This window comes from Mus caroli, unplaced genomic scaffold (genome assembly GCF_978045245.1).
Source record: "Mus caroli unplaced genomic scaffold, Mus_caroli_1 scaffold_4, whole genome shotgun sequence".
In the NCBI taxonomy this organism is placed as follows: Eukaryota; Metazoa; Chordata; class Mammalia; order Rodentia; family Muridae; genus Mus; species Mus caroli.
Window position 1 is genome coordinate 121414088 of NW_028227259.1, and position 27171 is coordinate 121441258.

General features: G+C 49.2%; 1 protein-coding gene across 5 annotated transcripts in view; it reads left to right on the top strand.

Annotated features, from left to right (window-relative positions):
- The window catches only part of Taok3 (TAO kinase 3), a 154454-nt gene that overhangs the window by 112003 nt on the left and 15280 nt on the right, over window positions 1-27171 (top strand). For all 5 annotated transcript variants that reach the window (XM_029477637.2, XM_029477639.2, XM_021163499.2 and 2 more), the window contains 4 exons: window positions 9076-9210; window positions 18621-18857; window positions 20299-20427; window positions 23643-23846. In XM_029477637.2, coding sequence (XP_029333497.1) covers window positions 9076-9210; window positions 18621-18857; window positions 20299-20427; window positions 23643-23846 — 705 coding nt within the window. The remainder of the gene's footprint in view (window positions 1-9075; window positions 9211-18620; window positions 18858-20298; window positions 20428-23642; window positions 23847-27171) is intronic.

Below are 27171 nucleotides of genomic sequence, written 5' to 3' on the forward strand. Positions count from 1 at the left end.
GAAACAGAAGACTTTGTATTCTCGGGTGCTGGCAAACCTGTTTCCTTCCCATCTCCTGTTGGGGCCCTGTGACTGGAGAACCAGGGAAAGCTTTAGAAAAGACTGAACCTTCTGCTGGAAGAGACAGCGCAGGATTTTCATTTTGTGTCTGCGTGTTTATTATTATTTATGTGTATGTGTGTGAGGCTGGATGAATGTAGCACATGCATTAAGGAGTCCTCAGAGGAGACAGAGAGGCCATCAGGGCCCCTGGAGCCAGAGTTACAGGTGGCTGTGAACTGAACCAAACCCAGGTCCTCTGCAAAAACAATAGGTGCTCTTTTTTTTGTATTTACTTTTGGTTTTTGTGTATTGGTGTTTTACCTGCCTACTTTGTGTGTGTGTGTGTGTGTGTGTGTGTGTGTGTGTGTGTGTGTGACAGCATCAGATCTTGGCGTTGCAGACCGTTGTGAACTGGGATTTGAACCCAAGTCCTCTGGAAGAGCAGTCAGTGCCCTTAACTGCCGACCCATCTCTCCAGGCCACTGTAATTGCTCTTAACCACTCTCCAGTCCATGGGTTTTTGGTTTTCCTGTTTGATGTTCCCCTGGGATAATGCCCTACGAGACGGAAAAGGATGAGTAAGTAGCTCAGAAGAAGTTGACCTGAGGCACAGGCTCTCTGGACGCCGTAGCCAACTCCACAGGTGTCTCTGTCTCCTCAGAGTTGTTGAAGCCAGGCAGAAATAGCTACATCTAGAGGCGTCTTCCCGCTTGAGTCATTGAATACGAGCCACAGGGTGTGCAGCAGGAGCACTTGTTCCCACTGGGCTCAGCTCCCATGTAAAACCACAAAGACAAAGAAGTGGAGGGCGTGGCTCTGCATGACAGTCCCCCAGGTTGCCCGGGTTATGTCCACAGTCTCAGAAAAGCCACTAAACAACTTTTCTCCTAACCTTTGTCTCGTTGTCCCAGTGGTGGTTTCCTTTTTAGTGTCTGTCACTCTGTACAGTTATATCATGGAGCAGGTTTGTCCCTCTGTACAGTTATATCATGGAGCAGGTTTGTCCCTCTGTACAGTTATATCATGGAGCAGGTTTGTCTGTCCCTCTGTACAGTTATATCATGGAGCAGGTTTGTCCCTCTGTACAGTTATATCATAGAGCAGGTTTGTCCCTCTGTACAGTTATATCATGGAGCAGGTTTGTCTGTCCCTCTGTACAGTTATATCATGAAGCAGGTTTGGCAGCAGAAGCTCATTATCCCTCTGCCATCCCAGCATCCCAGGGTCACAGGATCAAGTCCTGCCTAGCTCCACAGGGGGGACCTCGCCTCAAAAAGTAAACAAGGGCCCTGAGAGTGCCAGTGGCCTGGGCACTCTCCCAGGGGAACTGACTGAACTTGCAGAGGACTGGGTTTAGCTCCAGCACCCACGTGACAACTCACAACCTTTGGTGACAACAGCTCCAGGCAACTTGACCACCACAGGGTACGCACAAACTCATGCAAACAAGCATACATAAAAACTGGAAAAAGAATAAGACAGGGAGAGTAGGATGCAGCTCGGTCGTGGATGCATGCCTTGCATGGGTGAGGTCCTACATTCAGTCCCCAGCACACACACATACACATAAACAAAGTTTTTTATTTAATCTGTAAATCATATCCACATATGATTTTAATATCCCATGAGTAGAATGTAAGATTCCCCATTCCCTGGAGGGGTTTTAGGTACAACACTGCCAGTCACTAACTACAGACTGAGTAGCAAGTGAGTGACAGATTGGCAACAGTAGTTGAGGTCTGGGAAACGGGCATCCGAGTGTTAGATAATCTTCGATATTGCCCTGAAGGCTTGGAAGAGTTAACTGAACAGAGTTTGCCTGCTGACACGGAAGGTGGCACCAGCATGCTCGACACCAAAGTGTGAGCAGAGTGGACCCTGATAATCCAGCACACACAGCCCACGGTGCTCCACTCACAGGCAGGAAACAGATCCCCGCACTACAGCACACCTGACTGTGGCCAGCAGGCCACAACACAACCCACCTACCGCCTCGCAAGATGACCCTCTCGTCAAACTTAAAAATGCCTACGTGTCCATTTCATTCTCTATGCACGAGTGTGTATTTGCACACGTGCAAATGACTCCCACGGTTACCACAGACCATTAAAACTTTGAACTGCAATACTATCCATAAAGCAGTCGATCACTCAAAAAGCTGAAAGCTTGAAAAGTGTTTACTGAGCAAGAGAATACTTAGGTCACGTCGGGTAATTTAGTGTACCCTGCCCTTAGGCTTCCTTAATTACTTTTTTATCATACAAAGTGATGGATTTCATTATGACAGTCTTACACACGTGTCACTACTATACTCTGTCCCTTGGTGTCCCATGCAGAACCTGAACTTAAATTTGTGTGTGTGTGGTGTGTGCAGGTCATGAGTGTGAACTCCCTTCTAGGACATTTAGTATGTGTATGTGTCTGTCTGTCTGTGTCTGTGTCTATGTGTCTGTGTGCACGTGCATTACACACAAAAGCATATATGTGGAGGTCAAAGGTCAGCTTTCTATCTGTCCTCTCCATCCACCATGTGGGTCCCAGGGATAGAACTTGGGTCATCAGGCTTAGCAGCAAGCACCTTTTCCTGCTGACCCATCTCACCAGCCCTGTTGGCTCCTCTGAAAACTAAAGAACAGCTCTCCCCAGAGAAACCCTTGAGGAGCTTGGGTGTCCTCGGTGCATCTTGATGCTGTGGCCTGTGTACTTCTGCTGCACAGAGGGTCAGGTCTTTGCTGCTTCCACTCATGTTTAGCAGAGAGCAAATGAACAAAAGATAGTGCAGATCAGGGGCAGGGACCTACCACAGCCACTTCAGCCACGGCTCTGTGACATCTCCCTCCCTAACTTTGTGGTTCGCTTCTGCGACCTCGGGATGCCCACTGCAGGAGTCCTTTAATAAGGATGCAGTGAAGCCAAGAGTGATTTGCACAGCTTCAACCCCAGCACTGGGGAGGCTGAGTCCAGCAGGTCTGAGTTTGAAGCCAGCCTGGTTTACATATCAAGTTCCAGGCCAGCCAGAGCTGCACACAGCTGTCTCGGAACCAAACGAGACAAAACAAGAGTGATCATTCTGAAGTGAGCAAGGGAGGGACAACGAGCTCATTGGCCGTGTGTCCACAGAGAGGCAGTGAGGGTATCTGTACCCGGCTCCAGCCAGAGCCAAGCTTGTTTGGGTCACCCCGTGGGGTGTGCCACAAGTGCCGCTGCTTCGTGGCTTGCTTGTAGAACAGAGTAGCGTTGATGCAACACGAATATGAATTCTTTAATAACTCAAGGCAAAGGTGTGCTCTTCTCATAATCTCCTCAGACCTCTCCTCCCGAGTTTATTGAGCCATCGCCTCCCAAGTGCCTACTAAGTGCCACACCTCAGGCCAAGAGCCAGGGAGATGGGTTTTTCAAATCCCTCCATCTCGGGCAGAAAGCGAGGTGAGCAGACAGATGTGAACCCAGCCCCCATGTCAGTCCAGAGGGAGAGAGACCAAGGTTGCAGCCAAGATCTTGTGAGTTCAGAACACATGACCACATGGCATTTCGGTCTTGGATGGAGCTGCAGTCTGAGTAAAAGTAGTGTCTCTCCTTTTGGGTATGGATGTTGTTCAGGGTGTTTACCCAGCACGCACAAGGCCCCCGGGCTCCATCCCTAACACACAGCCAGCAGAGATGGCAGAGCCAGGACAGTTGCAGGGGTTTGCTGGACAGCCTGTCAAAGCTCCATGTTCAATAAGAGACCCTGCCTTAAAAAACAGTGTTGGAGACAATGGAGGAAGGTGGCACTGTCTGGCCTTCATGTGTGCTGCCATGTGTGCATACACATGCACACACATGATGGCCCAGGCCAGGACATAAATTTGTGCCTTACGTGTGACAGATCTCACTCTACTGTATAAAAATACCGTGCCTTCCTTAGCAAGCCATGGCATCCCCTGCCTGGAATCCTAGCACTCGCACTCGGCATGCTGAGGCAGGAGGACCACAGATTCAAGCCAGCCTGGGCTGCGTGCAAGATCCTTGCTTCAAACACATTATTTTGAACAAACAATACAATTTAAGGAAAAACAAAACATACTGCATACGCTATCGGAGGCACTGAGCAGGCAGTAGCTGGATTCTACCCACATCTACAGTGTATGCCCACTGTAAAATACAACAGAAATAGCCCCTCAGATTAGAAGAATATATATATTTGGGGGGGGTTCAAGACAGGGTTTCTCTGTATAGCTCTGGCTGTCCTGGTACCACCAGGACATGTACTTGTTCTTGCTGGGATGCAGAGCGATGGTAGCTCTTCATGTCAGCCCCCAAGTCCTCCTGGATGAGTAACAGGCGTTGACTCTACCTGTGTTAACTGATCATCTCCCTGGCTGCTATTAAATCATGCCCGGCTGACTCAGACATTGTGCAGTACCTACCACGTTACAGTGGTTGAGCCCTAAGGACCTGTGACTTGAAGAAACACTGACTGATGCAGGTGACACAGCTTGTGTTTCGGTTCAGGCCTACAGCCACTTGCCCCTTATTTTTAAGTTGTCCATCTAGTTGATTGGGGAACTAAAGCCCGTTTTTGTGCAGTGAGATTGGCTGTTTACCATGCTGGCCTTGAACTCAGAAATCCACCTGCCTCTGCCTCCCGAGTGTTGGAATAAAGGTGTGCGCCACCATGCCCGGCGTTTTTTTTCTTTTTCTTTTTCTTTTTTAATTAATTTATTTATTATATGTAAGTACACTGTAGCAGTCTTCAGGCACACAGAAGAGGGCATCCAATCTCATTACGGATGGTTGTGAGCCACCTTGTGGTTGCTGGGATTTGAACTCAGGTCCTTCCGAAGGACCTGAGTTCAGTGCTCTTAACCGCTGAGCCATCTCTCCAGCCCCTACAAATATATTTCTTGGGTCTGGAAGTATCAGGTAGTGTTAAAGCGAACGGTTGCCCCAAAAAAGACAAAATACAAGTAAACCAGATATGGTGGCCTCACCTTTAATCACAGGCATGCAGCAGAGATAGGTGGAGCTCTGTGAGTTCCAGGCCAGCTAGGCTACAACAGCAAGACCTTGTCTCCAAATGAGACAGTAAAACCAAACAAAATATAAACCAAGCAGCCTTCCTTCCCTGCTGCTCCAGAAATGGGTGTATCTTCGATTTGACTGACACACAGCTCCACCTTAGTGCCCCACCCCCTTGTACTAGAACAGTGATGATGACCTGGTGTGACTCTGCCTAATGTAAGATTTCTCCTTTGAAAAGAAACCAGTGGGGCCATCGATGGGTCAGTGCATACGGGCACTCATGGCCACGCCTGATGGCCCGAGGTCACACTATAGGAAGAGACAGCTGTCTCCTGAAGTTGTCCTCTGACCTCACACATGTGCCGTAGCAAGTGTGCACACACGGGCCTGTGCACTCATTCACACGCACACAGACACACATGCACACACACTTGTGACCTCACACATGTGCCATAGCATGTATGCATACACACATACATTGATAAATAAATGTCAATTTTAAAAAGAAAAAAGGGTAAAAGAAAGACTTACATTATTGATTTAACTGTTGTATTTAAGTTAAAATTAGGGCCTGTCTTTGAACTAAGTGCTAAAGTCCTATCTTAGCTTTTTTCCCCCTGAGTCAGGGCTCACACTCAGGTGTGCACCATTGGTTGTTTGGTTGTTTTTCCTTCTTTTCTCTTTCTTCCTTTCTTCCTTCCTCCCTTTCTTTCTCTCTTTCTTTCTCTTTCTTTCTTTCTCTCTCTCTCTCTCTCTCTCTCTCTCTCTCTCTCTCTCTCTCTCTCTCTTTCTTTCTTTCTTTCTTTCTTTCTTTCTTTCAAGACAGGTTTTCTCTGTGTATCCCTGGCTGCCCTAGAACTCACTCTGTAGACCAGCCTGGCCTCAAACTAAGAGATCTGCCTGCCTCTGCCTCCCAAGTGCTGGGACTAAAGATCTACACCATCAATGCAGGACTTGTGTGCAGCATTCTTAATGAATACCTTAGTGAGTTATTTAATGTGTAGACAAAATGAAGATGACGTCAGAGTTTGGCTTTCTGAATGTATTCCAGTTTCCTTGCATATAAACGCATAGGTAACATCAGCGGCTTTTAATTTGATGATCAGGGCCCTAAACTTAAAATATTCATAAGTTTTCTTGCTCAGTTTGAATTTTGTTGTCTTTTGAGGCAGAAGCTTACTGTATAGCCCAGGCTGGCCCCAAACTACCCTGCTGCCTCAGCCTCCTGAGAGTTAGGACTGTAGGTGTACGTCACCACAGCCAAGGTTCTAGGTTCTATTTCATAGGACGTGCATGTATGGCTTCTGTTTTGCTTTGTGGTGTGAGCACTGTGGCTTTTGGTGCCCCTGGCTGCCTCTACAAATGAAATCACCACCACTTGAAATGTTACTGCTGATGCCACCTGTCCCAGGTTCCTCTCAGTGAGCCTCTTTGGTGACTCGGAGGGAGTCACCAAAATTGTGACTCAGAGCCCCAGACCTTGTGTCTCTCTTACGATGCTGGCATTTAAAAGTCCCATGCCTTTCTGAACCTGTCATGTAAGTGAGTCCGATTTTAGACGTGGTAGTAGTAATTAATTGGTAAACACCTGACAATCAGAGGAAGGCCCAGCGAGGACCGGATGCCCGCCGCAGGGTCCCAGTCATGTGCTAAGCTCCTTTCCCTGTGCCACAAGGTCAGATTTCCTGAGAAGTAATGCAGAAAACTTTTAAATGATCCTTTAAGCATTTTTCAAAATAAATATGCTAAAGGGTTTTTGTTGTTGTTGTTGTTGTTGTTTAAAATTATCGGGAGAGGGAGAGACAGGCTCTCACTATGAGACCCACAGCAATCTCGAACTTGCAACCTCTCCGACATCCTTAGTGCTTCAGAGTGCAGGCGTGTGTTTAGGGGGATGGTTACAGTCTTGCCCAGCTTGAGAATTGCATCGCTTTTCATTTCTTCATTATTATCGCGCATGCATACGTGATGGAGGGCCACACACGTGCCACGGCACCCACCGTGTGCTTTTCCAGGTAGCCCATCTTTCTGGCCCAAGAAATGCATGTTTACCCCTAGCAGTGTCTGGTCCCAGCTTGTGCAGTGGCAGCAATACTCCCTGCCTATGTCACCCACCCCCGGCCACCATGGAAGATAGCTCGTAGTCGCAATGACTCAGGAATCAGATGTTCCATTTTATTTCATTTTAATTTGTTTAAGTTAAAATAGCCAGAGTTGGCTAGTAGCCAGCTCACCAGCCAGCACAGCTGTAAGCCATCCCCTGAATCTGATGGCACAAAACCTACAACAAGTTTATTACAGAGCTCTCAGGCCTGCAAGATGGCTCCTGGGGAAAGGGGGCCTGCCACCAAGCCAGAGTTGATCCCTGAAACCCACATGGTGCAGATGCTAAAGTTGTCTTCTGACCTCCACATGTGTGAGAGCGTGCGCGAGTGCGCGCGCGCGCGCGCGCACACACACACACACACACGCAAATGTGATTTTAAAATATAAAGATCTTTTTCATTCTTTGAACTTCAATATAGAAATGGAAAGTCTAGACACAGGTGTGAAGACACACCTCCCTCCATATCAAAACACTTAGATTTACAAAAGGAAACAGCGTTGTGATGGATGTAATCTCCGATGGCGGCTTTCACATCAAAACCTGGTTATAACGTTTCATTTCCCTCAAAAAATCAACACATTTTGCTATTTTTTAATTAATAGATAAATGATATAATTTTGTATTTTCTGAATCTCTTTGGCCCTTGTTTTATAATGAAAGGGCAATTATATGTTGGTTTTTTTGTTTGTTTGTTTGTTTTGTTTTTTGTTTTTTTCTAAATTTTCAGGTACTCCTGGAGAAAATGCAAACAAATGGTTTCTCCTAAAACCCTGGGGGATAAAAAATTGATTTCTCCTTCCCCATCTGAGCATGTGCTATTTAAAAATCCCCCACCACTGAACATGGTTTTGAGCTACAAATTGCCAGAGTGTTGGTGGGGGTGGGGGTGGGGGCGGGGGCGTTGTGTTAATTTTCTGAAGGGTTGGCACTGCCGACACACAGTGACCATCTCATTCTGTACAGAGGGGGCATGGCCCTCTAAAAACATCGTTCCTTTAGAAGGCGTCTCAGCTGCATTTAAGGAACATGCATCATCATCCATCCAGGGCATGTTATTTTTTTTCCCACGGGGCGTTAGAATGTTATTAATCATCTTTGGCCATCAAGAAAGCACAGGACTCGATTAAATCAGTCAAGGACATTAAATCCCAGCCTTGCTCAGTCTGCTGGCATACCGACACTGAGTTGAGGAACCATTTGCCAAAGTATCATTTGGTTTGGAATTGTACGCCTGTCTCTTTAAATCTTAAAAAAAAAAAAAAAAAAAAAAAAAAAATCCTTTCAGAAGCTGTAGAGAGAAGGTGCTAGAACTGTGTACGATCATGACTGGAAAGCAGGATCCCTCAGTGACTGCCGAATCTTCCCAGCACAAGACAGAGAGGCGGCTCGCCACAAGCTTCCCCTGATCCCCCCACCCCACCCCCCCCCAGAAGAAGGATGACCCCACCGACCAGCTCACAAATCCAATTCAATTGACAACGCAGCTCTTTCAAGGGAATGAGGCGGAGGCTCGCTTTTATGTTAAAAGCCACCAGCATCCTCCCCGCCAGACATGGACATGACATTTTTAAAGGAATTGTCTGGTCACCGCGTTTTAAGCAGACGGCTCTGAGGCGTCCGTCCGAGCCAGTCTCTCTCCTCTTCCTCTTTGCTTTTGCATATATGTAATTCCGGAGGTAAAGGGGGGAAGAAGCCTGCCGGGGAGTCAGAAGGCATCCTACTAGCGATCAGCTGACACTCCTAACTGAAGGCTGCAATGTGTCGCTTATTCGTTTTATACCGTGGGAGCTGCGGGGACTAGCAGAGAGCTGAACTATGCATTTCAAACAGCGGTGCTTGTTCAGAAAGAGGGGTGAGAGAGAGGCAGCCGGCGAGGAAAGAGCGCAGCTGGACTTTCTCCTTCTCTTCATCCATTTCTGCAGGATCATGTATTCGTAAGGGATGAGGCGGGCCACGGCGATCCCAGGCCTGAGCCGCGGCCTACCCAGTCAGTTCAGAGCCGGGCCCTCCACTATCGGAACCGAGAGCGCTTTGCCACGATCAAATCCGCGTCTTTGGTAAGCCGGTCCTCCCTACCCACCTTCCCTGCCTTCCCCTCCTCCCTGTCTGGCAGCCTCCGGCCCTCCCTGAGCCTCCCTCAGCTTCATGCATGGGAGGAAAAGAAGCCAGGGATGTTGTCTCCCTCCAAATAATTTTATTCATTTTAGGGGAAAAAAAAAATCTGTTGGCATAGCAACCTGATCTTAGATATTTAGCATTGTCTATGGCATAGGGGGGAAAAAAAAACCTTTGTGTGTGTGTGTGTGTGTAATTTTGTGTGTATGTGTGATTGTGTGTTGTATATGCTGTATATGCAGAATATAAGGCTTTGAGATGAGTTGCTGGCATGACCAGTTTTTTTTTTAAAGTGATCTGTGTTTTCATCGAAATATATAATGCTAAAAATATTTTCAAGGTATGGATGTGTGTGTGTGTGTGTGTGTGTGTGTGTACAGGGCACTATGCTGCTTTTTAAATAGGTGCATGTGTGTCTCTATGATGTACACACATACACACACTCATCAAAAGGTAAAGTAGGATCTAAAAAAAAAATTTATATGGTTGCCGGCTACCATCTGTAATTGTAGAAAAATCAGACACTTGCTTCCCAGGGATAGTCCACCGGTTCGTTCTGGTTCATTCATTTATTTATTGCAACAGTGGTAGTGCCCAGTTTCCCCCATTTAACCCCTGAAGAATTTCCCGATAGCCATAAAGGCTTTGTAGAAGAGGCCAGCGGCAGCGGCTGTGGGAGCAGAGGGGCTGTCGATTCCTCGGCATTTTTTACTACTGCAAATGTGATTGCCGGGTGCCCTTGTAGTAGCAAAAGGGGTGTGCTCAGGAAGACTTAGTTTTCACGCCTCCTCCCCTTGGCCCCCCACGCGTGCGCGTGCGCGCTCACACACACACACACACACACACACACACACACACTCTCTATCTCTCCCTCTCCCTCTCTCTCCATTTCATCCTCAGCATTCGGAACTCTCTCTTAGCTTTTCCATCCAAATCTCACTTCTCAGCCAGAAAATTATTGAGATATTAGCTGTTTTGCCCAAATGAGTGTTAGAGGTCACATGAGCAGGAAGAGTTACTGTACACTGCTGTTACATCCAGAACCCATGATGACATCATCCCAGGCCGACCCAGAAATAATCGTTTTTTCTTGTCCTATTTTTCAAACCTGATTTCTACTTTTATACCCCCACCCCCACCCCCACCCCATCAAGCCTTTTTTAAGAATAAATAAATAAATAAATGAAAAAGGCTTCAGTGAAATTTAGAAGGAATTATAGTCTCTGACAGAGCAAATAGAAAGAAAATGGAGAAGAGAGCAGCAATCTATTGCTCATGCCTATTCCATGTGGAAAAATCTCACAGTTTAATGCACTCCGTTCATAAAGAACCCCGTTCCCGAGTTCTTTTATGTTGAAGTTTCTTGTAGCCTCTTTAATGGGCGATTTTTTTTCATCTGAAAGGAATCCCCCATCGTGTGATGGGAGATCTCAAAATGTCCACTCTGTAGCTGATGCTCAGGAAGCGTCTGAAAAAACATGCCTGCGAGTCCGACAGAACATGGTGGGGCTGTCAGCAGTCCTCCGTGCCACCGCGTCTGACAGGAAAACTGACTACTCACCGTGGGCTCCTGTGGGGCTTGTCCCTTTAACCCCCACCTGCTCTCGAAGGCGAGAGGAGAAGCCATGGGAGCCACAGCAGCCAGAGCAGGCGCTGCAGGAGGCAGACCTGAGCCCCAGCAGTTCCCCCATTGTGGGACAGGTTCTGTGCCTTCCCTCAGGCCACACCCTCCTCCTTCCCACATCATATATTCATGACTCTCTCCTCCCTCCCTTCATTACTACAGCCATGCCAGAATAGTCTCATGCCCGGCCTGGGAAAACTCCCACCAGGGCTGCTCAGCGTGGGCTTCAGCCATCACAGCCTTCCTCTCAGGGGCTAATAGAAGCCGCTCCCCTGCCAGGCCACTTCAGGCTGTGGGCAGAGCCTTCGGAAGCTCTTCTGAGTCCTACAAGCTTCAGAGTGACCCTGCCCCACCCCCATGCAGGGGACGGGAGATTCCTCCCTCTGGTGTACTTTTCGATTTTCAAAAAAAGGCCTCTGCTCCAACGCTGACTTAGAAACCTAGCAGCCTGGGTTTGGGTGGGGCGGCGGCTGGCACTCTGGGCAGAGAAACCAGTTGTCTTGTGGTGCAGCCTCTCCTGGTGGGATGCCTTGGGAGTTCTGATGGGATCCTTGGAAGCTCTCCTGAATATCTGGGAATTTTTGAGGGAGAAAAATTAATGAACCTAGAAAAGAATGGGGTATGGTGTTGGATGGCTGTACCTGTGTCCCCTTTGGGGCAGTCTAACTATTGGTATGGCTATTATCAAGTATTTCAATCGATTTCCCCTCTATATGGTCTCGAACACCAGACCCAAGGACTGCCTAAGCCATGACACTAGAATGTTAGGAAGAAGTGTGTAATTTTAGAAAATGAGTCCCACTTCAATTGAAAAGGACTAAGGTGGCATAAATAGCATTAAATTAAGTGCAAGGCCGTGGGACTCTGGGGAGCCAATCAGCGGCAGTCAAGCCACCGGCCAAACTGACAGTTGATGGCAAGAATAGATTGATTGGTTGATGTGTCAACCATTGGGTTGCTGGTTGGCTGTACCCTTTCTCTGTGGTTTTCCTTCTGGTAGAGCTGCTGACAAGTCCCAGAGTGATCTTAAGGTGATCAGCAGAAAGAAAGAAACACACAAACTCACCTTTCCATTATGAGCCCAATAAATGACAAGAATGGTTTCCAACTTGGCCTGCTAACTAGCACCAGCAGTTAGCTCTTCTCTGATGTGTCTTAAAAACCCACCTTTTCCGCACAAGCCTAAGAGAGGCCATAGTAAGACACTGTCTGCTCTCAGTATAGCTCTTTATGTTGTGTCTCTGAATGAGGTGTGCAAAGGCCATGAGCTATGGGCTCTTGCAGTTGGGGGGCATGGTTGTCTGGGGCACCTTAATAAAACAGAGAATTCTGGATTCCACACATTGCTGCCCCATTGCACGTGGAACAAAGGAACAGCGGGTCATGAAGGAACTTTGGAATATAGCATCTCCATTAGACCCTCCCATGAGTATCTTTGATTAGCCTCCTGTAGACCTAGGAGAAGGAAGAGAACATCATGGCGTCTGCCTTCTCTTACTTTCTTTGAGGACGTGCGACCTGAGTTGGCCTATTGCAGAGAGGAAAGCAGATGATATTATTTTCCAGGATTGTCCTTCTGAGTCCTTGGGTTCCGTGTTTCCATCACGCTACTGGCCCACGAGAACAATTCTGGCTGTTTTCGATGTTTGATGTCACTTCTTACATGTGATGTTCTAGATCTCTGGCAGTTTCCATGGTAGATGGTGACATAAAGAACAGTGGGTCACGGGGTCGACCAGATGGCTCATACACTGCCTCCAAAAGGCTTCACAAATGATTGTGACTGGGCCACGCCTTAGGGAAAGAGCAGAAGAAAACCAGTTGGGGTCATCAGAAAAAACACGGGAGAGACACTGTTGTTCTGTCTAGGGCAGATTCTCCTATTTGGCCTTACCAGAGTGAGGAGGAAAACTCATAAGGGGTTGGGGGGTAGAATGTGCGCGTAGAATCTCTGAAGCACAGTCTTAATTGTTGAGCTCACCACGAGGCATCTGAAAACATTACTGCCTCACCAGGGAGCACCTCCATGTCACCTCTCAAGAGCCCAGAGCCAACTGGTTGAGTGTCTCCTCCAGGCCAGTTACACCAGAAGATGTGTTATCTATCGATATGCAGCAACTCTTGGGGCTGGGGAGGTGACTTAGTGGGGTTCAGCTTCCCAGCACCCATGTGAATAGCTAGCTATGACTCTGTGTATCTAAAGCCCCAGTTCTTGGGGAGGGGATGGGGTCAGGAGTAGGAACAGGCAGATCCTTGGCTTCTGACCTCCATGCATACGGGGCACACCCAGGTCATGTTGCCGATACCAGTTTCTTTCCCCTAGCTGTCAATCAATATGCCCAACCCACGTGGCCACTCACTCAGTAAACGCATATCAGATGGTGGAGTGAGTGAGGTCTCCGCAGCCACTGCCACATGGGATTTGGATTGGGAAGGGCGTGTTTTAGCTAGGTGTGGCAGTGCATGCTTGCGATGCCCCCACGTAAGAAGCAGAGTAAGGAAGAGCTCAAGTTCAAGGCCAGCCTGGGCTACGTAGTGAGATACTAGCTCCCTTTTGAAAAACTGAGAAAAGTGTATGTCGGTTATTCTGGTTGTAAGGGGGGGGAGTGGGGGCACGAGACAGAGGGAAGAGATAGGGCAGAAATCGCCTAGCACCGCCCACGACTGTTAGTGGAGAACTTAAGACACCTTTCCTTGGTTGCTCTGAAGGGTGCTGGGTCAGGTCTCTGCAGCCAATGCAAGGCTCACTGTGTTCACTCTGGGCACTTGCTGGCAGTTTATTGATGCTTAGCTCCGAGGTGACCACTCCCACCAAGTGCACTGCTTTGCTGCCTAGAAAGGATTAATCCTGCCCATGAGCTTGGATAACCCAAGTTCAGCAGGTTGCCTCTCGGCCTTCATGCTTTCGCCGCAGGGTAGGCACGTGCGTTCTGGGCTGCTGCAGGTTAACTGGTTTGTTTCAGAACCAGGTCTTCCCAGGATTAAACAGGGTAGTGTTGTGCAACTGCGTACCTCCTTTAAAAGGTGCTTCAGGTGCTCCTGGGTAGGGCCCATTCTTTGGCGCTTATTTACTATACTCTATATATTCCAGGTATGTGAGATGGGCAGTAATTCTGACTCAGAAATCATATGTGTGTTAGGAGTACAGCTCAGTGACTGAGCACATACTAGAGGTCAAGACACAGTGGGAAATATGCAGACCTAAGCCTTTTTTAGCATATGGGGCGTGGTAATGAATATAGAAGCCAGGGCCTCGTTCAGACTAAACATACATGTTCCAAACATATATGTCACCTTAAAGCCCACAAGCTAGCAATGGGTAATTTTATTGAATGTGCTCTTCTACCATGCTTGGTGGTGCACACCTTTAATCCCAGCAACCAGAGGTAGGAGGATCTCTGAGTTCCAGGCCATCCTGCTCTATATAGCGAGTTCTCAGCCAGCCAAGGTTCTATAGTGAGACTCTGTCTAAAACACAAAAATAAAGATGAAGTGGATCCCGTCTGCTGCTGTGCACTTGTTGAGACCCAGAGCTGTAGCACCAGAAGCAGGTATGGGGAGACATTCCTCCAGGGCTGGCAGGAGAAGGTCAGAGACCAACAGGTCATTCCCGTTCCTTGACTTAAAGGCCCCTCAGCCCTTTGACACCATCCACCACCCTGAGGAAAACTGGGCTCATCCCTCTTTTCCTGGAAGGGAGGCATCAAAAGACTTCAAGAGGTCAATTTTTTGCCCAAGGTCAGAGGTGTAGTTGGGACAGAATTGGTGTGGTACTGTGGCACAGCCAGCTTATGTTTGGTCCCATTGAGATGTCCCCTGTAGAACTATAGCCCATGCACCCTTATAGCATCTTTACAGCTTCACATCTGATCCACTGTAGGTCAGACTCGCCGTTCTCTCCACTGCTGACTTTTTGGGGGGAGGGGTAATTCTTTATAACAGGAGTGATCACTTTCTCTGCTTGATAACGGATTCCCTAGAGCAGTTCAAGAGCGGCAGGCCCTTGGTTCTGTATAAGAATTAGGTAGTGTGTGATAATGCACACCCTTAACCCCAGCACTCTGGAGGCAGAGGTGGCCTTATCACTCTGTGTGGTTCTAGACCAACCTGGGCCAGCCAGGGCTTCATGGTGAGGTCCAATCTCAAAACAAAGCTACAGCGAGAAGCGAACCAGAGTGGTAGGGCCAGAAGTGCGCTAGAAGTGCGCTAACCCCTGTCAGCCTGGCACCTAGTGAGTCGCAGGCCACCATAGACAACACAGCCAGGGCCGGCCTGTCTCAAGGCTGGAGAGGCGGCTCAGTCAGTAATGTTTCTGCTTTGTTATGCATGGGGATCTGAGTCAGATTCCCCAGAACCCATGTAAAACACCAGGTCCAGTGGCATGGGATAGGGGTTGGGGGTAACAACAGGCAGATACATGAAGCTCTTTGGCCAGCCAATCTAACAGATTTGATGAGCTCTGGTTCCCAGAGAGATTCTGTCTCAAAAAATAAAGGTAGAGAGGGTCCAGGAGAGACACCCAGTGCCAGCCCCTGTCCCTCCGGTCACCACACTGGAGCAGGCAGGTGCACACCCAAACACACACACACCCACATGAACAGATACATCCCCCACATGTGGACAGAAATTTAAGAGCTAAATTATAAAGTATATGAAAGTATTAGTTCTTTGAAGTTCAATGGACCAGACAGTGTATTCTTCGGACAAATGGTGTGAAAGTGAAATGAGAATTCATAATGTAACTAACAAACGTTCAATATATTTCATGTTAAATGTCACAGTGAGCCCACTGCTCTGACTTTGGTTTTTAGCTCATCTGTCTCCTTTGAACTCAGGAAGATAAAACTTTCTGATATGTCGGTGGCTTACATGGGAGTCAGAAGCCACCCCAAACTATAGACCAAAACCCTGTATCCAAAAAAAAAAAAAAAAAAAATCTCTGTATGTGCCCAGGAAGACAACCTAAAACTCAAGAGAGTTTGGTGGTGGCAAATGGAAGGTTAATTTGGAGTCTGAGAAGGTGACTCCCCTAACCATGGGGGTGAGAGGTGTTAGAAAGCAAAGCTGCCCTCCTGGAAGTCAACCAGATCCAAGGAGAGCTTGCTGGACTCTGTCAGTTGCCTTTGTCACACATTTGAGCCAGGTGCGCTAAGACAGGCAGGAGGACCACCCTGTTTGCAGGGATGCACCCCCTGGGTACTACAGGAAATGCCCAGTTCTCCTCCTGGTCCATCTCTGGGCTTCCTGCCACGTGGTAGTCACCTAAGAGCATCGTATCAGCTGTAGGCCTGAGCGTGTGCAGCGTTCAGATCCATCATGATGGCATTAAAGCAAGCCCTGCTCCCCTCTGGGAATCTCATTAAAGAGGGAATTCCAGAGGGCTGAGTCGGTGACTCGGGGTAGAGTGCCTGCTGCTCTGCTCAGATCCCAGCACCCATGCGAAGGCAGGCAGGCCAGACACGGGAGCGTGTGCCTGTGATCTCGGCCTGGTGCACTGTGGGGGTGGAGACAGAAGATCCCCAGAGCTCGCTGCTGAGCCAGCCTGGTCAGAACCCAGAGCTCCAGGCTGAAGCCATAAGGTGGAGAGCAACTGAGGAAGGCACTCACTGTCAACCTCTGGCCTCCACGCTCACACTCATGATGAGTGTGCTGCACACACACACACACACACACACACACGCACGCACGCACACACCCCCACACAGGGAAATACTGGAATAAAAAGTTAATATCTTGATCAAACATACCTATCTGGAAACGGCCACTATACTGTCATATTTGTGGTGGGGGGAAAAAATCCAAACCCTAAAGGGACTGTATGGTCTCTGTTGACCAGAAATTATTTTCTTTTTTTCCCTAAAGTTGTCTTTGTGGTATGAGCATCTGGAGCTGAAACTTATACACATCACTCAAACCACTTCCTTGTCTCCCTAGTGAGACAAGCTTGCAATCCCGGCACGTGGGAGATGGAGGCAGGAGGCTTGCCATGAAGGTCAAGGTCCCCTGAGCTTCATGGGGACACCCTGTCTCAACAACAATAAAAAAAAAATTGTCGGGGACTTAGCTCAGTGGTAGAGCACGGGCCTAGTATTTCACCTCAGCACTGGGCTGGGGACCTCTCTCAGGTGCAGTGGAGAGCGCAAGCCCAGTCCACGTAGAGGCAGGCATGGTGGGGCAAACCCAGTCCATGTAGAGGCAGGCATGGTGGAACATACCTGTCCATCCTAGGATGTAGGATGCCCAAAAGCAAGGATGCAGGGTTCGAGACCAGCCTGCAAAGCAGGCGAGCTAGCACTGCAAGCCCTTCATCTCCTTTCAGTACCCATAATATAAATAAAATTACCCAAGACCATGGTGACAAAACACATCGCTCATTTCTTTCAGAGTACTAGAGGGCTTTGAGGTGATGTTGTCCTTTGTTGGTAGGTCTTAAAATATCTCCTGCTCAGTCGTAGAGAGGACCATCCTTCCGAGTGAGGCCCACCTGTGAGAGTACGCCTTCGCTCCACTAGAAAGGACTGACTGCCAGCCTCAGGACGGCCCTCCCACTACAGCGGTGGTTCTCAGCCATCCTCAGGCTGCAACCCTATCACACAGTTCCTTGTGGCGGCCCCAACCATAAAATTATTCCACTACATCGTAACTGTAATTTTGCTCCTGTTAGGAATCGTCATGTAAATATCTGATATACAGGATATCTGATGCGCCTCCCCTGTGGGGTTTGTGACCCATGGTGGAGAACCACTGCTCTGTCCCACTGCTCTGTCGTAAGGACCCAGTAGAGAGTGGAGGGACACCTTTCTGACTAGAGCAGACTCACAAACCATGCCAGGTTGACCCACATAGGAAAGATGGTGTAAGAGCATTCCAAGAAAACTTATTTTGGGGGTGAAGAGGAGGCAGGGCTCACTCTCCAGGGGAGTGGCCATATCATACAGCAAAAAGCAAAGTTAACATCCCAACCCATCCAAGAGCTGTTCTACAAGAGAGAAAAGGAGAAGGAAGCAATCGGTGGCTCCGTCAGGGAGACTGAGAAGGGCAAGAAGCTAGGGAAGGAGGCTGGGAAATCCCAGAAGAGTCAAAAGAGGAGACAGGCGGGAGGATCCCTGGGCAGCAGGCTTGCTGGACATTGAATTGAAATCGAACCAAGGAGAAGTGTCGAACCAAGGAGTAGTAGTCCCTGTGAAACTCAGAAACGCCACATCCTTTTTAAGGGGGAAAAAAATGATTGTAACTTGTGGACAGCTCTTTTGGGGATTGGGACAAAGCAAAACTCGGGGCTTAAAAACTTTGTGTGTCCATGTGTCTGTCTGTTTCTCTCCCTATTCGGGTGATCCTTTTAAAAAACACTTAGCTTCTCAGCTGGAGGGAGTCCCAGCACCCTGGGGGCATTCACAAAGTTTGAAGATGTGTGTGTGTGTGTGTGTGTGTGTGTGTGTGTGTGTGTGAAACAGAGAGGGGGGTGGTATATAGGAATGACAGTTGACAAGACGTGAACGACCTACCTCATGAGTGTGTAAAGGAGCTGAGAAAATGAGATGGTTTTGAGGATGGCAGTGCCCCCTGCTCCAGGTCAGCAGCATCTGGAGGCTTGGAAGCCACAGGCTGGCGAGGATGCCGGTGTCCCGGGGCGCCCTTTGCTTTGCTTTGTGGGAAGCCTCTGGTCCACGCACACACGGTGACCCAGAGCTCTGCATCCCCCCCTGCCTGCCCCCTGCCCCGCCTCAGGTTACACGGCAGATCCACGAGCATGAGCAGGAGAACGAGCTGCGGGAACAGATGTCAGGATATAAGCGGATGCGGCGCCAGCACCAGAAGCAGCTGATCGCCCTGGAGAACAAGCTGAAGGCTGAGATGGATGAGCACCGCCTCAAGCTCCAGAAGGAGGTGGAGACGCACGCCAACAACTCGTCCATCGAGCTGGAGAAGCTGGCCAAGAAGCAAGTGGCTACCATAGAAAAGGAGGTCAGTGGACGGGGTGGAAGGCGCCTGCCCACAGGGGCTCCTGCCCCCCCCCCACACACACACATATTTCTTGGCAGTCAGCGGGGAGAGGGAGAAGCAAGAAAGCACTGTTGCTGGGTTGGGGTCCCATCTGACATCACCATGGAAGGCAAGACAGCAGGGGTTTCGGCTGCCTCCGCAGTGGTCTGTCCTGTGCCCACCACACCCTAGTTCTCTTCCAGCAGTCCCTTTGGTGAGGCCCACCCCTGCCTGCAGCTGCCACACCAGCCACTGGACACAAAGATGTAAGCTGGCTGTGATTTGGGCTTTCTGAGGGAGGAGTCCGCACCCGTGTCCTTAACTGATGTAGCTGTTTCAGTTAGTTTTTTAGTAGTCCTGAGGATGGAGCCAGGGCCTCCTGCGTGCTCACCTGAGCTTCGAGCTCGGACTCTATAAACTCATTGGGAAAACCTTCTCTCTCTAAGTGGGTTGGAACGCACCTGTAATCTCAAGGGATTTAGATGCTGGAGCAGGGGTTTCCAAGTTTAAGGTCTTCGTGGCTTATATCATGGTGCCCTGAAAAGTAAAGGGACCTAGAAGATAAAGCCATGACTTTAGAATCACGATACTGTCTTTATTACTATTAAATGTTTCCTATTAGAAGGGAATTCTGGGACGAGCATAGTGGCACATACCCATAATCCTACCACTGAAAAGGTGGGTGGAGCCAGGGTAGAGACACCAGGACCCCCGGCTCGCTAGCTTAGCCTCAATGGTGGCGAACCTCAGGCCAATGGGAGACCTTGTCTCCAAAAGCAAAGTGATTGGGTGGGGGTGGGGTCAGGAAGAGGAATGGCTCAATAAATAAGGTGACTGACCGTGCAAGCAGCCTGAGATTGGGCCCCAGTGCCCTACATGGACATGGCTGTGTGCTCACCTATAGCTCCAGTGCTGTGGAGATGGAGACAAGATGATCACGGGGCTTGCTGGGCTTACCAGCCTAGAATCAGCCAGAGAGCATGTCTCAAACCAGTAAGGTAGAGAGTGACAGAAGCCAGTGTACCCATGTCCTCTGGCCTCCATGGGTGTCCACACACAGTCACAAGCATCTGTTCCCCACCATGAGTATCCACCACATTCACACACATGTGTGTGAGTAGGTAGATGGATAGATGGATGGATTAATGAATAGCAAGGTGAGTGGCCCCAAGGGACACCACCTGAGATTCTCCTCTAGTGCCCATTGCACCTGCACACATGTGCATGTGTGTGCACACACAGAGACAAAGGCATGCATATGTGATCCACCTTCACATTTACCCTGTCGTTGGGAATGTGTTTTTGAGACACAGGAGAACCACAGAACTTTAGAATGTCTTTCACGTGGGGTGACACTATTGGGCATTAGCTGAGTCCTGTGCAAAGCTCAGCCTGACCTTGGCCCCCTCTGCCGTCCCATCAGGCAAAGGTAGCCGCAGCGGATGAGAAGAAGTTCCAGCAGCAGATCCTGGCCCAGCAGAAGAAGGACTTGACAACTTTCTTAGAAAGTCAGAAGAAGCAGTACAAGATTTGTAAGGAGAAAATAAAAGAGGTAAGGACGTCGTACCCATGGTCACCATGGTCACCCGCCACACCTGAACTGGCTCAGAGCCAGCAATGTCCCGACCTGCACTGTGGTCAGCTGTTGAATCTGCAGTCCCGACTTCTCATTAGAGTTGTTGGAAAGCACACTAAAGCAGAGGGCTGACGCCCCTCATCCTGCCGTCCTCATGGCAGGAGTGCACAAGCGCAGCTTTCCCTGGAGTTCCACCGGATGCTGATGCTGCTGAGCCAGGGGCTGCGGTGCAGGATCTGTTCTTAAAGCCTGCTCTGCACATCCGCCAAAGAGTAGTCGTTTTTGTTTTTTTGTTTTTTGTTTGTTTTTGGTTTTTCGAGACAAGGTTTCTCTATATAGCCCTGGCTGTCCTGGAACTCACTTTGTACACCAGGCTGGCCTCGAACTCAGAAATCCGCCTGCCTCTGCCTCCCCAGTTCTGGGATTAAAGGCGTGCGCCACCACTGCCCAGTCAAAGAGTAGTCTTAAACCGCTTTCAAACTGGTGTGTCACCTCATCCTTCTCAAGTCCACCACGCTCCTACTGTTCTCAGAGAAGGTTAAAGTTCTAACGAGCCCACATGGCCAGCCACCAGCTTCCCCTTCCAGTCTCCTCTCACTTCCATGCCTTCCCTACCCCAGCCTACTCATGGTGGCTGCGGCTGCGGTCATGCCCTTCAGCTGCACAAACAAAGCAAGTCCCCTGCCCCCGAGACCTCTGCACGTGGCATTTCCTTGCCCCATCTGCAGTTCTGCATGGTTCCTTCCTCACCCTTGTGAGAGTTTGGATTGATTATTGAAGTCTATTTGATACACAAGTAGACGATTCCAGAATGTTGGGTTGGAGCGCGCAGGTGGACTTACGAGAGTCTCCAGAGGAAGCGCTCTTTCACCTGTGAGCTCAGCTTTGCTGATTCCCCTCTTCCCAGCACCGACAGGTGAAGCTCCTGGACTCCTGCTCACTTTCCTTCTCAGAAGGGTTAGGGCTCCTTATCTGCCGGCTTCCTAGGCTTACAAAGCTTAATAACGTGGGGTCTTGGGCATTGCTCCAGTGAAGTCATCCTCTGGAGCTCACGAGCTGATTGGGGAATGACACTGGGCCTAGGGAGGAACCTGGGAGTGGGTGGGCGGGACATCCAGGGGGAGCTCTGCCATGCCCAGGAAAGAAACTGTGGCAGCTGATCCCCACTGACAGAACGCCAAGGACCTCTGGCTCTCTTAAGTTCTGGGAACTAGAGGGTCAAGAGTAACAGCCCAGTGAAGAAAAAGTCTCCTCGGGTTTCTGTTTGTGTTTTTCCTTTTTGACTGACAGGATAGTACTGGATTTTGGAGATGACTTTGTTTTTTTTTGTTTTTCTTTTTAAATAGGAAACTTTGCAATTTCCCTCAACTCCAAATGCCTTCTCCTTTGTAAACTCTATATGCCCACTCCTGCTCTGGGGCCCACCCTTTAGAAGCATGGGGGCCATCTTGGGCATTTAAAACACCAAGACATTGAGGGTCATCAGATACCTTTAAAAGATTCTCCACAAACACCCATCCCAGAGTCCTGTCCCATTCCCAGCCCAGTTGCCCAGGGAAAAAGGTTAGCTTTGGGTCATCATGTTCATATGATAGAACATAGAAGGTTTGGATCTTTTCTTGGAGAAAAGCAAGGCTCAAAGCCAATCTGAGTTGGCCTCAGCCGCTTACTGAGTAGGAAGTGTTCAACGTGTATGTCCAGAAACCTTTAGAATTTCACCCGTGAGCCAATCACAGGGGAATGCAAAAGACATGAATAATCCAGGCTTAATTTTGGAGTGGCTCCTTATGGTCATATCTGAGCCTAGACACTCAGATTCAAGGCTGAACCTAGGGTGACGTCATGGCATAGAGAGATGCATCCCCCAATCTCTCTGAGTTATAAGCACCTACTGGCAAGAAGCAAAACTCATCTAAGTAGTGGTGGTTTGTGACAAACGTTAAGAAAAGCAGGTGGGTGCAGGTGTGTGAGTGTCAGCCAAGCAGGAGCTTAGCTGGTCCGTATGAAGGAGGGTGAGAGAGTGCGCTGCACTCTCAGAAGTATCCTCCTGCCCTCCACAGACAAGTGAGCATCCCAGTTGCTTTGGTTCCCCTCCCTCTTCACACTGCCCATGTGCCCTGGGAAGCCAGGGTGGAGAGTTCCTACATGTGGTTCCCTCACCCTCCCATCCCAAATGAAGCACGATTCCCTTCCTCCCAGAATTCAAGTTAGCGATGTCTGCAGAGCCTCTCCCCAAGTTTGAAGCCATCCACTTCTCCATTTCACCCTCATTCCTCCCTGGTATAAGCCACTGTGCTCCCTTATCTTGGCCTTCCTAGGTGACTCCGACTGCCTCCACAGACAGGCTCCTGCCTCTGTTCTGCTCTGCGCACTGTAGCCAGCATCCAGTTTCTCATTAGGACATTCCCACGTGCAGTATATCCATTCCTAGACTGAGAGTCATTGGCAGTCTGGGGATATAGCTCATGGGTAGAGTGCTTGCTTAGCATGTCTGAGTTCAGTCAAGTCCCTGGGTTCAGTCCCCAGAAGTAAGTAAAAACTCTCACCCAGTCCAGGTCTGCAAGGCTTTCATATCCATCAGCCCAGCCACCCCCAAGGCCTGTCAGATCTCACAAGCTGTCACCTCTTGACCACATTATTTCTACCCCATGCTAAGAGTTTTCACAGGCTGCTCTCTCCATCCGGAGTACCAGAATATCTTTCCTCTTCTCTTTCCCCAGTTAACCCCCCCCTAATCCTTTCAAATGTGAACACGTTGTTGCTGAGGTCAAATGCTTTCCAACACTCTCTGAGAACTCTGGTCCTTCCCGTGAAGTTGGGGTTGGCCGTCATCCCAGTTCTCTTTCATAGATCTTAAGTAGGTTTTTGATTTCTGGGTTGCCCAGCCCTTGAGTGTCAAGGTGCCATGATCTCATGCTTACCCACCACCTACCTACTAGTCCCATGGTCAGGGCTTAGAGTCACTGGTTAATGACTGAATAAATGATTTCTGGGGGTGAGAAGCCAGAGTGAGGCAAACTCAAGCATCCCCCTCACTTAACACTCAGATCATGGGGAGTATATGAATGGGGGCGGGGCTGTGTGCCAAAAGCCCTCCTGTGCCTCTCTGCATTCCCGGGTGATGGACCTGTCCTGTTCCTCTGCATAGAGCAGTGTGATGGACCTGGATGTGTCTGTGTCATTGTTTCAAGGAAATGAACGAGGACCATAGCACACCCAAGAAGGAGAAACAGGAGCGGATATCGAAGCATAAAGAAAACCTGCAGCACACGCAGGCCGAGGAGGAAGCCCACCTGCTCACTCAGCAGAGGCTGTACTACGACAGGAACTGCCGCTTCTTCAAACGGAAAATAATGATCAAGCGCCACGAGGTGGAACAGCAGAACATTCGGGAGGTAGGTGTCACGTTGTCACACGGGGCAGGAGAGACAAGGCAGGACCAGGTCTGTCGCCTCAGGCCCTGTGTCCTTAGCCATTAGCACAGTGCCAGGATCAAGTCAAAGAAGGAAGCTATCCAGTAAGAGAGCCATCCACAGCATAAGGATTGGCTTAGATTGACGAAGAGCTGTGTCGTAATGGAGGCGCACGTGTATCCCGCCATGCAGGACCATGCAGGGCAGATCAGGAGCTACAGCAGAGGAAACTTCCGCTTCCGCAGGGGAAGCTTTGGATTCCATCCGGCTGCTTGTTTTGTGACTCGAGGGGAAACCTTTAAGTGGCAGTGTGCTGTTCCCGCAACATCGCGGTTGCTCTGGCATTGGATGCCTGCAGTTTACAGTGAGGCCTTCAGACTGGACCCTGGAGGCTGTGTGAGCCATCTAACGCATCTGGGCAGGGAGTGACCTAGCAAATGCTAGCTCTGCTTTAAAGAGCGAAAGCATCAGTGTGAGACCAGGCTGCCCCAAAGAGAGGCAAAAAACGAGGGAGGGAAGCAGGCAATCTTCCTAGGTAAATTCCGGCCCAGAGGAGTCCTTAACGCCGAAAGTGGAAGTTATATCACCGGGGCATCCCTCAAGTCAGCTACTGCTAATTCTTAACAGTTTCCCACAGGAATTTCAAACAGAGGAGGCCACAGTGACTGCTGCTCATGAGACTGAGGCAAGATCACAAGCTCGAGGCTAGCCTGAGCTACCTAGCGAGGCCAAGTCTCAAAAATAATGATGCCAGAGCTAGGGAGACAGCTCAGTCAGTGGAATGCTTGCCACACAGGCTTGAGGACCTGAGTTCAGATCCCAGAACTGAAGTAAAATTCCAGGGGCGCCAGTGTGGTCTGTTGTCTGTACACTGGGGAGGTGAAGACAAGGGGATGCCTGGGGCTTGCTGCCCATCCAGTCTAGGCAAGTCAGGGAGCTCTAGGCTGTGAGAGAGACCCTGTCTGAAAATATAAAGTAGAAGGAGATTGAGGAAGTTGACATGCAATGGCTACCTCTGGCTTCTGCACACAGGTGCACATACACAAACAAACACATACACAAACACACACATATACACCATCATCATCACCAACTGTTAGAGTAATAACTGCTAATTTTCCAATTTGGGAATGATTAGGGCATGAAGGTGCTCACAGAGATGGAAGATACAGAAGGCGTGTCAGTCTGCCAGGAAGGCATTAATAACCCTCAGAAGACATGCCACTGAGCCGTTGGTAAAAATACCGATGGCTCATAAACTCAGTGTTTACATGCAAGAGGGAAGCACCCACCTCAGGCACCACAAACAGAAGAGCACGTGGGCCAAGCGTCTCAGAAAACCTCTTTTGTTTTCTGAGACAAGTTCTCCTCATGTGGGCCAGCGGACCTGAACTGTCAGTCTCCTGCCTCAGCCTCCTGTGTGCTGGGATCACAGGTTGGCTCTTGGTGGAGTTCAAATCAGAAGAAAGAGCAAAGCAAACTGAACTTCGCTGACCACCAAACCATTCTAGACCAGCCAGGCTCTGCATTTGTGCGTTGTTTTGTTTTGTTTTGTTTTTTTAAGATCTAGGAAGGAGAAACTGGTAACTGGTAGACAATTCTGGTCAGGGCAGTGACTCAACAACCAGTAGACAGAGAGGGAGGGGGAGGGAGAGAGAAAGGAGCCTGGCTTGGAGTGGCTTAGGGTTGATTAGAATGTGGGTCCTTAGTGAGGTCCAAACGTACCCCAGGGGATGAAAATGGGTCCTAGGAAGGGAAGAGGTGTCCGGATCCTGTGCTAGCTTGGGGCCCTCTGGTGGGCCTCAGATGGCAGACAGACAGTGGAGCTGTTGTGTTGATGTGTCTGGGCCATGAGGAGGTAGAGGAGAGAAATCTAGTAAGGTTCCTTCTTGGAGGGATAACAGCAGATGTGTGAGGGCAGCCATGGAGAGAGAAAAGATGAGAAGCAAGGAGTCCAAGCATGGGGAACCGATGTGGACAACATGGTATGAGCTTCCAAAGGACAGCTGGGCCCTAGCCATGATTCCAAACAGAACACACGGGACCTGGACTGTCCGTACAGTACTGGTTGCCTACCATGCACAGGACCCTGGGTTCCACCTCTGGCACCACACGCACAGGGTGCGATGGTTGACACCTGCAGTCCCAGTACTCTTTTGAGCTGTCTGGGGCCAGCCTGAGCTGCAGGAAACCCTGACCTAAGAAGTAAAAGCAACAAGAACGAGAACAGGTCTTGGCAGCCAATGAGAGGAGAGAGGAGCAGAAAATCAAAATCACGTTCTGGTTTGAGACACGGAGACATTTAGGTCTAGCTAGAAACAGAAGCTCCAGGAGAAGTTTTGATAAGACACTAACTAAGCACTGACTATTCTGGATCTGTCAGAAAGCACAAACGAAATACGGGGAGAAGACGCCATGAATACAGCATGTACCATGCAAGCACATTAAGACCCTGGTCAGGTCCCCAGCCCACACAGAGCTGGACCAAGTGAACAAACACGTGCCTAAATCCCAGTGCTCCTATGACGAACCCATGCGCATCATGGCATGCTCGCTCATTCACACGCACACACACACACACGCACACATGCACACGCACATGCCATGTACATATATACATTTAAAATAAAAATAAAAAGGCCCAGAGCTGGTTAGAAATAAGGTTTTTTTTTCAATCTGACAATTACTGTTATTCCAATAGCATCTATTTATGGAAATTTTGTAACCAAGGGGTCAGTTACAATCAATTTAAGTTATAGAAAGTTACTACTGTACAACATGATTTAAAACAAACAGACAAGCCGGGCGTGGTGGCGCATGCCTTTAATCCCAGCACTCGGGAGGCAGAGGCAGGTGGATTTCTGAGTTCGAGGCCAGCCTGGTGTACAAAGTGAGTTCCAGGACAGCCAGGGCTACACAGAGAAACCCTGTCTTGAAAAACCAAAAAAAAAAAAAAAACCAAACAAACAAACAGACAAACCCTATATTAATCAAGAGATGGCTCAGCAGTTAAGATCATTTACTGCTCTTGCAATGGACCCTGGTTCAGTTCCCAGCACTCAACCAAGCGAGCGAGCCTGAGTGGCCGACGTGCCTGTCCTTAATGTGACAGACACTCTCATTCCAGCAAAGATAGTGACCTCTCTCAAAGCACAAAGGGAAGGCTGGGGTGAGGGAGTGCAGAAGTTCCAGATCCCCCCAAACTGTTACTGTGAAACATGGGGAACACAGGCCTGCTGTAGATACTTATCACCAAGGGCCAGCAAAACAGCTCAGGAGGTGAAGGAGCTTGAAGCTAAGCCTGATG